Raw genomic sequence first — 10,221 nt, forward strand, 5'->3', positions numbered from 1 at the left:
AAATGACTAAGAAAGAAGTCTTTCACAAGAGAAAAATACAAGCTTTTTGTAAAGAAAAGAGGCAATTGCAATTTAGTGCAGAACCACCCAGAAATAGGGCTAAGTTCCAGCTCTGACACATGCTGGTTCTTTGATCCAAAGCAAGTCACTTCACTTGTCAGTGATAGGCAATTCTAAGTCTAGAAGTGGATGACTTTTGCCGGTAAAGGCAGTCCTCCAACTGGGAATTCCCTGTTTTAATGAAATCACAAGTCCAATTCCTATTCTTTTATTTTAAGGAAAACAGAAATTTGGTTTTATGTCAGCAGGTTGTGGGAGATAATATTAATCACAAAAGTCATTCAATAGGCTTATAAAATTTGCAAGATGACCATGTTGTACAGTGGTTAGAGCATTGGTCTGGAGTCAGAAACATGTGGCTTCAAAACTTGCTACCGGTACCTATTAGCTAGCTGTATGGCCATAAACAAGTTAATGAGCCGCAGGCAACTAAGATAGTAAGTTATAGTTATATAGCTATCTCCCAATTGTAAGGAGGTCCTACACCAGTAAAAATCATAAAAATATTGATAGTGTAGCTAATATCCCTTTTAAGGCTTGCAAAGTGCTGTATGTAGATTGTCTCCAATAGCCCTCTGAAAGAAGTAGGACAGATTTTATTTTGTCATTTTAAAGATGGAAGATCTGAGACTGTGATTTATCAAAGAACTGATAAGTGACCATAGAATCACAGAGCTAGAAGGAAACACAGACGCCATCTAGGGCTGTCTTATGTTAGTTACAGACTAACTTTAATCAGTTTACAAGACAGAAAATAAACTTTTCATCTTATGTGACAGGTTGTTTTTTTGTTACTAGCAGGAAAATGTTGTACTTTTTGGCTTGATCTTCCTTTCAAATTACCTACTACCATACTAGGTTTTATTTTTTTATTTTTATTAAGATTCATTTTGAAAATTTTGAGCTCCAAATTCTTTCCTTTCCTTCAGTTCTTCCCCCACTCATTGAAAAAGCAAACAATATACCTATTATATATGTGAAGTCATGCAAAAATATTAGCCATGTTGCAAAGAAATGCAAAAAAAAATCCTTCTACTGTATTTTGAATTGAAAAGTCTTGAGCTAGAGTGCTAATATTTCTAGGACCTTATTGCTGTAAAGACTACAAGTCCCATGATGCCTTAAGCTCCTACCCTCTCGTGATAGGTACAGCCTTCCTCAGTGAAGAAATAGAAGTGCGTTGGAGAAACATTCCTAGTTGGGATGATGGTTTCTCCTAGCAAAGCTGTGATTGTTCCTGGAAATGGAGGAGGTGATGTGGTGACCCATGGTTGGTACGGATGGGTAAAAAAGAGGCTGGAGAAGGTAAGACTCTAAGAAATGTTGCTTTTTCTTTAAGAATTAGCCATGTGGTTTTTACTCCCTTCTTAGTTCAGTCCCAGGAGACTTGTGCACTGGTCACAGGCAAATAGTTACCTGAATTCTCAGTTTTCTCTACAGTTCCTCTTATTTTCTTCCTGCATGTCTCATTTACATCTTTATTTTTAGACAGGGAGAAACAATGCTAGTTATGCTTTTTTCTTTTTTAGAAATATTTCTACTCCCAAAACTTTGCTGAAAACTATATATACATCAAGTCTTAAATGTTTTCCTCCTTTGAAATCATCATCCTAATTTCTCCTATTTATAGAAGGCTTGACAGTTTAGAGGAAACCTGTGAGGTATCTAGTAAAACCATTTTATTACATCCCTTTTCACAGATAAGGAAATTGAGCCTCAGAGAGGTGAGTGACCTGCCTGAGATCAACTTGTTGAGCAAGTGGTGAGGAGTCAGGATAGGTTTCCAGAGGATGGTTTACAAAGACTGTAGTCAGATCCTACCTTCTGCAAGAAGTCCTCTTCAGTTCCTTGTACTGCTGGTACCTTCTTTGAAAGAATATATGATTTATACTGTATGCATATTTTTTTTTCATGTTGTCTCCTTTCCTTCCCTTCTTACCCCCATTAGAACATGAACTCCTTAGGGACATTTTTGCTTTTTGGCACATGTCCCATAGTAGGGGGCTTAAAACTTTGTTGCTTCATGCTAAGGAAAACAGAACAACTCTCTTACTCAAGTCCAGTCTTGTCGATGGAAATCTGGTAGTAGTCCAGCCACTAGCTCCCCTTTGCCTCTTTCCTCAGCCTTTTTTACTTAATTTTCAAAATTCTCTCATCTCCTCAGCCCCAGCTTTTTTTCCCCAGTGAGAGTAGGAAGTCTCTTCTAGGTTGCCTGAAATGTTACTAAGCTATAAAACTTTGTTTTGTTTTGTTTTGTTTTTTAATTCCTAGTCATTTTATTATCTTTTAAATGTCTTTTTATTTTTCAAAATATATGCAAAGATAATTTTTAATATTCAGCCTTGTAAAACCCGGTGTTCTAAATTTTTCTCCTTCCTTCCTCCCTTCCCCCATACAGCAAGTAATCCAATATAGGATAAACATGTTTAATTCTTCTAAACATATTTCCACATTTATCATTCTACACAAGAAAAATCAGATCAAAAAGGGGAAAAAAAAGGAGAAAGAAAAAAAACAAGGTGGAAATGTTGTGATCCACATTTATTTTCATAGTTCTTTTTTTGAACGCAGATGGCTCTTTCCACCACAAGTCTGTTGGAACTGGCCTGAATCACCTCATGGTTGAAAAGAGCCAGGTCCATTAAAGTTGATTATCACATAATCTTATTGTGTACAATTTTCTCTTGATTCATTCACTTCACTTAGTATCAGTTCATGTAAGTGCTGTGAAGCTTTCTTGACTAAATAGTGCAGAGTTCCCCAAAAATCTCTGTTGTTTTAAGCTATTAAAGCTTGGGACACCTTGTACTTTGCTAATACTTCTCTAATGAACCTGTTTTCATTCATTTTCCGATGTAAGTATTTGTGTATTCATTACATCCTCCTCCTAAGTGGTAAGTGCTGTCAGGGCCAATACTGTCTTATTGGTTTTCCTCTCCCTATCCCTGATTGTAATTGAATTACCTGCTTTAAGCAAATGGAGTCTTGTACAATTTCAGACATAAACGAACAACGAGGATAGAGGCACTCACAAAAATTTAGAACTGGGGTGACTTAGTTATTATGATCAATACAATGATCCAATTCAATTCTGAGAAACTTAGGATAAAATATGATGAATTATACTATCCACCTCTGAAGAAAGAATTTATGGAATCTGAATGCAGATTGAACCACAATTTTTTCATTTTATTTTTCTTGCCTCTCTTTTTTTGTAACATGGCTAATATGGAAATATGTTTTGCAAGATTTCAAATGTCTAACGGATATCACATTTCTTGCCTTCTCAATGGATGAGGGGAGGAATATTTAAGAGGGAGAGAAGTTGGCACTAAAAAAATATTTTTAAGTAAATGTTTAAACTAGTAATTTTTTTTTAAATAAAGCGCTGGGGCGCTGAGAAATCTGATTTATCTTTTTAGGGAGTCTGTCAATGGTGCCCCAAATTTCTACATCAGAAGTTTAGTCCAATTTGTCATATTTTGCTATCTCAGAGCAGCTGTTTAATTTGGGTTTAATACAGTCCCCTATTTTATGTATATGAATATTAACAGACTGAAGCTATCTAGAGCAGGACAATCAGGGTAAAAGACCTTGAATTCAAGCCATATAAGTTCAGTTGAAAGAAATGTAGATGTTTAGAATGGAGAAAAGAAAACTGAGAGAAAACATAACTGTCTTCCAAGTAATTTAAAGGGCCGTCATATGGCCCTGGACCCTTTGACTTCGGAAGGCAGAACTAGAAGTGATGACTGTAAATTGCAGAGAGAGACTGTAAATTGTCAGTGGAAAATTTCAAAACAATTTAGAACTACCCAAATGTGGAATGGGCTGCCTTGAGCAGTAATGGCTCCTCTTCATTGGGAGGTGTTTGAGTAGAAGTTGGATGATCCCCATCAGAGTTGTTTTAGAGGGAATCATTCCTCAGGGACAAGTTGGATTAGAACTTCCAACTCTGAAATTCTATGATTCTCTGTAAGTGTGTGGGTGGGTGGGTGTGTGTGTGTTCTGGGCTGAGCCTGGCTCAGAGCTGTTTGGTTGTCAGGCTCAAGATAGAATGAAATGGGCACCCATCTACCACTTAACAAAAAGACTAGCTGGAAAGGATGGCAAACAAGGAGGCAGAATTGATTCAGGTGGACACAGCTTCCCTTCCTCACATTCGCCAGGCTGGTTGTACATTTTAGAAGCATTTTAAGCCTGAGGAGCCCTCAATTACTAGGCCTTTGTACTTAGGCAACCAGGAAGCTATTTCTACAATTTAAGCCTAAGTGAACTGGACCAATTAAATCTTAAGGATAATTTCATTGCCTTTTAAGGAAAAATATCAATCTATGTATCAGGGACCTCATACAATATATATAACCTATGTATTCCTTCCCTGTACCTAGCCAATTTTTGTTACATTGTAGGCACTAATAATTAAATGAATTGATAATAGTAATATCAGAAACCATTTGTTATGGAAATTATCTAGTATTATCTAATCAATTTGGTTCCTAAGATATCTTTCTCTTGTAGATACCCGATTTCCAGTGTTTGTCTCAAAATATGCCTGACCCAAGTAAGTTTTTATTTTTTTAAAAATCTCTCTACCTTATTTTATCTGTTCTCATTTTTTTACCATAGGCATAGGAATGATGTAAGAGAAGAAAAATCATCATAATAATTTTCTAAAACAGATGGTTCTAAGAGACTTGCATTTTGAGTTTCTTCAAGGACAATTGTCACTGAGTCATGAGGCAAAATTCAATTTTCTATTTTTTTTCTTCAGCCTGATCTTTTGTTCTCATTTTTATAATAGTTTCTCAGAAAAAATGCCTTTTTAAAAGTCACATTTTCATGAAGAATAAAAGAAATTATAGTTGGGGAGAGTATATGTTTAAGAGGGTGTTTTTAAAGTATACAGTGTATGTACTGACTATGTTGCTGTATATTTTACTAGTATTGTGAGAATTTTAAAATTATCTATTGCCTTGATCTATGGCTGTTGGTTTCTCATGAGAATACAAAATAAAAGCATCTGCCAGATGACACTTATCAAACTGTTGCACCAAGAAATTCTTGGCTCTGATCCCATGTCCTGATTTCTGTCTAATATATAAATTCTCTTTTTTTGAAATTACTATGCAATTTTAAAAGTTCACAAAACTATGTACTATTCATTCTAAAGAGAGTAGCATGATCTTAAATGATTGTAATTATCATTATTAAATAGTATTAACTTTCATCTATATGCTTAAAATTAGTTGTAGCTCGAGAAAGTATCTGGCTGCCTTTCATGGAGTCTGAATTCAACTGTGATGAGAAGACAATCATCATAGGACACAGTTCTGGAGCCATTGCTGCCATGAGGTATAACTGCTTGTAAAATAGTTCATGGCCATTATCCACACCTACAAAAGTATACCCGAATGTCTTCTACTTGCCTGCCTCTTTGCACCCTAAGCTTTTGTTTCTGTTAGCATTAAAAGCCCTAAATAAGTTGGCTCTAACCTGCTTGTCCGGCCTTATTCTCTCTCCTTCCTGCATTCTTCAGTTCAGTCAAAATCACATTCCTCAGACACACTATTGCATTTTCCATCTTCATCTCTTCAAACAGGCTGTTCCCATGCTTGGAATGCGCTCCCTTCTCATCTGTTATTCCATAGTTATAAAAGAAAAGGGAAATTGGAATAGCAGCACTTCTGGGTTGTCACCCATTATCAACAGTTTTCAACTGTAATATGTAAATAATAGCTGCTTTCCAATTCGGTACTCTTTCCTTTTATCCCACATAAAGAAGAGAGGGTAGAAATTAATAGGCTGGATAAGCAATTTAGGGCTGGGTTTCTTTCTTGGTTACAGGGCTTCACTGTACTAAATATTTTTGTTTGCTTAGCCTCTTACATCCAGAAGCAGCTTAAAGTATTGTATTTGTTCCACATTACAGAATTAGTCACCAAATATCATAATCTTCTAGTCACATAAATTCATATTAGCAGTGTAATGAAAGAAGGGGTCAAATATGAAACCGTGAAATGGCAAAATTAAAATGGGATACCTGAAAAATTAAGATATTTCTTTTGGCAACTTGTCCCAAGTCCTGTTAAGCTATATTCTCTCAAAGATTTTAAAACCCATTCACATCCCTATTCTGAGACTTCACTATGGCAGAGAAGAGACTCTGGATTCTTTCAGACTATGCCAGTAGAACATAAGCTCTGAAAGATTAAACAAAGCCAGAAAAGCTTTTAATATTGATCTGGTAACAATCTAGCCAGCTTTCGAAGTTCTTTCTAGGTTGGCTGTAGGGCAATGAATTTTTTATCTTCTGCAACTCTTTAAGAAATTTTCTTATTGCTAGCTTTTTATTTTATATGACCACTTCAAAATATATTCCTCCCCTTTTCCTTATCGAAAAAGCCATCCATCTCTTATAACAAAGAATAAAAAAGAAAGTAGCTTGTCAATATTAACCAACACATCATTCAAGTCTAGAATATATATATGTTATATTCCACTTCCATGTCTCATACCTCTGCGAAAAAGGATGAATATATTCTTCTGTCTCTTATTTGGGGGTAAGCTTGATCTTTATACTTACAGTCTAGTTTTAATTTCTATTTTATTGTTGTTGGCATGTTCTTTCTATCTGTATTGTTATAATCATGATGATTACAAAAAATATGCTATAAATATTTTAGTGTACATAGTACCTTTCTTTCTATTTTTGACCTACCTGGAGTCTTAGAAATGGGATGTATTGATCAGAATATTATGGACATTTTATTCATTTTCTTTTTACAATTCCAAATTGCTTTCCAATGGATCAATTTGCAGGTCCTCCTACAGTATATTAATGTGCCTAAGTTCCCACCACAAGCCCAAGAGCCAATGGGAATTAATTCAAGAGCCAATGGGAATTAATTATTCCCAAATGTTATGATCTTTGCCACCTCCAAGTGGTTTTGCTTTTCATTTCTTATTAATGCTTTAAAGTTGTCTTTCATAAGCTTATCAGAAGCAATTCTTTAAAAGAATTTTTTATTCATATATGTTTATTACTTATTCAGTGGGGAATTGAATAAATGATTGAAAAAGTATTTATTAGATATCTACTATGTGTCAAGCATTGTGTCAAATGAGGAATACAAATATAAATACAAATGTATAATAAATATAAATTACAAGTTCCCTTCCCTCTAGTTTACATTCTAATGGGGGAAAAATACACATTAGTAAGTGGTAACCCTCTAGGCAAAAAGAGGCACTTTGATCCTAAAAGTTGCTGGAATAAGTGGGGTTATAGGGAAGAGACTGATATACCATTTTCAGGAATCAGAAACAATGGAAAAATTGATTTGATCAGTATTCTAGAACTGGAAGGAGATGGGGGCAGAGTTGAAGAGGGTGCCTGGGAAGCAAGGAGGTTAGTGAAACTATCCTATCCAGAGGAAGGCATGAGAGTAGGGATTAAAGTGAAACATGACTGGAGCATCCTGAAATTATGGACCAGTAGAGACAGTCACAAGTAAGGATAAGAAGGTAGGGATGGGGGTAATTCAGGAAGGGAGAACTTGTGGAGACAAAAGGGTTAAAACTTTCAGAGCAATTGCAGCTGACCATTGCTACACATTTAGAGGGATTTTACTGAAATTACAGAGGAACTGAGTTCTGTGTTAGTAAAGAAGGAGATATCCTTATCATCTAAATTACTAGTCCTTCTAGTTTTGAAAAAGTTAGCTTATAAAAGCTTATAAAAATATATATATTTTCAAAAGCCCCTGCAGCTGACCAAAGGTAGGAGGATGCTCAGAAATGTTTTTTTCCCTTTCTTTTTATAATAGGTTTTTATTTTTCCAAATACATGCAAAAAATTAGTTTTCAAAATTCACCTTTGCAAAACCTTGCATTCCAAATTTTTCTCTCTTCCTTATCCTTTTCCCCTTCTCCTAGGCAGTAAGCAATCCATTATAGGTTAAACATGTGCAGTTCTTCTAGGCAGAAATATATTTTTCAAAAGCAAACATAACCTAGTAATGCAGGAAAAGTAGCTCAGCCACAAAAGCTGCTCTTAAATTGTTATTTACTGAAATTTTCAGAAGCCACTTAGCCTATGAGTTTGTAGACAGTTTCAGTGATTAACCTTTGGGTTGGGGATTCTGAGTTTCCTTCAAAGCGGGGATTTTGAAGGGGAGGATATAGTTCCTTCCATAATAAATTGTCATAGGCTTTCTGAAAAGAAAGTAAAGTTTGATTTAAACTTTTCCTTTTGGTTGACTTTGACCAACTCTAGGAAAGAAGTATTGTGATATGAGCTCAGTTAACACTATTTTCTTTTCTCCAGGTATGCAGAAACACATCGTGTATATGCTATCATATTAGTGTCTGCATATACATCAGATTTGGGGGATGAGAATGAACGAGCAAGTGGTAATTTAGGTTTTATTCCCTTTCATGTCTACTTTCCTATAATTTATTTTGATTCCTAATTTCTCATTTATCTATGCACTGCTTTCAAATGTCAATTATCAAATTTCTTATTCTCACCTATAATCCTTGCTTTTTTAAAAAAAATATTTCCCAATTACATAAAAAAAATCATTCATTTGTGAAGATTTTTGAGTTCCAAACTCTCTCTCCTGTCCCTGCCTTATTCATAGAGAAGGCAAGCAATAATATCCATTATATTTGACTTCATTTCTTTTTTTAATTTATTATATATCCTCTGTTGAGAGACATAAGTAATACCAATTTTGTTAATGTCATCTTTTACATGACAGCACAAGTTAAATTCATTCTGTTTTATTATACCATTCTGATAATAATGTCAAATCTGATCCACATTAGTAAAGAGAAAAAAATGTATTATATTTACCAATGCAATGAAGGGGAGGTAAGGATGGAGAGAGAAAAGGAAGGACCCAAAATGCAAGGAACAAATTTGGACTTTGAGCACATAATGGGGAAGAAATGGAAATGCAACCTGTATTTCTTGTTTTCTTCACCCAAGCATAGACTATAAAAAAGCTATTAGTTGAGGGAGGTCTTTGCCTTATTTAAGTTTTCATGTTTAGCCTGTGATTCAGTATAAGAAGACTTTTTTAAAAAGCCTCTCTGTGCAAAACTATTTATCATTTATTCACTGAGGGGAAAATTAGGTCTCTTTTTAGGCACAAGCCTTTTATATCTAGTTAGTCTATAGGTATAGGACTCTTGTCATCTCAATAGGAGTGTGGAACAATTTCCTCTCTCCTCATTTATGATATAGTTTCAAGCCCTATTGATTATCAGGTACAAAAATAGTGCATTTTGACTTATATGCAGAAAGTTTTAGTCCTCTGTGTTTTAGATGGAGTAAAGTGTCTAGTTAATACTAAAAGTTGTTTTCCCAGACTTATGATTAGCTTTTTCCCCCTGTGTTTCATAGGATACTTCAATCGTCCTTGGCAGTGGGAGAAGATCAAGTCCAATTGCCAACATATAGTACAGTTTGGGTCCACTGATGATCCTTTCCTTCCCTGGAGTGAACAGCAGGAAGTGGCCAATGAGTTGGGAGCCAAATTGCACAAATTCACGGACCGTGGCCACTTTCAAAATACTGAGTTTAATGAATTAGTCAGTGTGGTGCAGTCTATGCTGAATGTACCTGCTTAGCCTTGGTGAACTCTGTTAGTCTGTCATGACCAGATCTGTATTTTATAGTCTGGATGCTCATTAAAGGACAATAAACCGCAGAGATTAAGTAACACTGCCCAAATACTTAGCTCAAAGCAAAGCGCAGTTGTTTCAGTGTTCTTTTTTAGGTTTGCGAATAATTATTCCCTGGGCATGAAGTTTCTAGCATTAGGCAGGGAGGGAAGTTTTAGAAGCTGGGGCACACGCCGTGCTTCCAGGGAGTAGCAGCTGATTGAGGGCACAGCCATTAACCAAAGGCTATTAAGAGAGACCACAGATATTCTGTGGCTGTGCTGTGGAGAGTGGGAAAAGACTCCCCTTCCTAACAAAGTAGCCCAGTCCTGGAGAGTGATGGGTCCCATTCTCCTGCACAGGTTCTCCTTGGCTCCTGCAGCCAAGGTACGAAGGCTGGCGTGCCTCTTGCTGTGCACGTTACCTGGGGAGTAGCTACAGAAATATCACCTGTTCTACTGGAGGGCGCCTCGGGCTATGGGTGGTGGT

The 10,221-nt window shown here is 35.9% G+C and overlaps 1 protein-coding gene across 1 annotated transcript; it reads left to right on the plus strand.

Moving 5' to 3' along the window:
• Positions 1-1,223: 1,223 nt before the first annotated feature.
• Positions 1,224-9,820, plus strand: RBBP9 (RB binding protein 9, serine hydrolase). The gene is made up of 5 exons (XM_051975870.1): positions 1,224-1,365; positions 4,582-4,624; positions 5,310-5,415; positions 8,390-8,475; positions 9,473-9,820. Exons 1-5 carry the CDS (start codon positions 1,264-1,266, stop codon positions 9,697-9,699), a joined length of 564 nt encoding a protein of 187 aa, XP_051831830.1. The 5' UTR covers positions 1,224-1,263; the 3' UTR covers positions 9,700-9,820.
• The last annotated feature ends 401 nt before the right edge of the window (positions 9,821-10,221 follow it).

This window comes from Antechinus flavipes, chromosome 2 (genome assembly GCF_016432865.1).
Source record: "Antechinus flavipes isolate AdamAnt ecotype Samford, QLD, Australia chromosome 2, AdamAnt_v2, whole genome shotgun sequence".
NCBI lineage: Eukaryota > Metazoa > Chordata > Mammalia > Dasyuromorphia > Dasyuridae > Antechinus > Antechinus flavipes.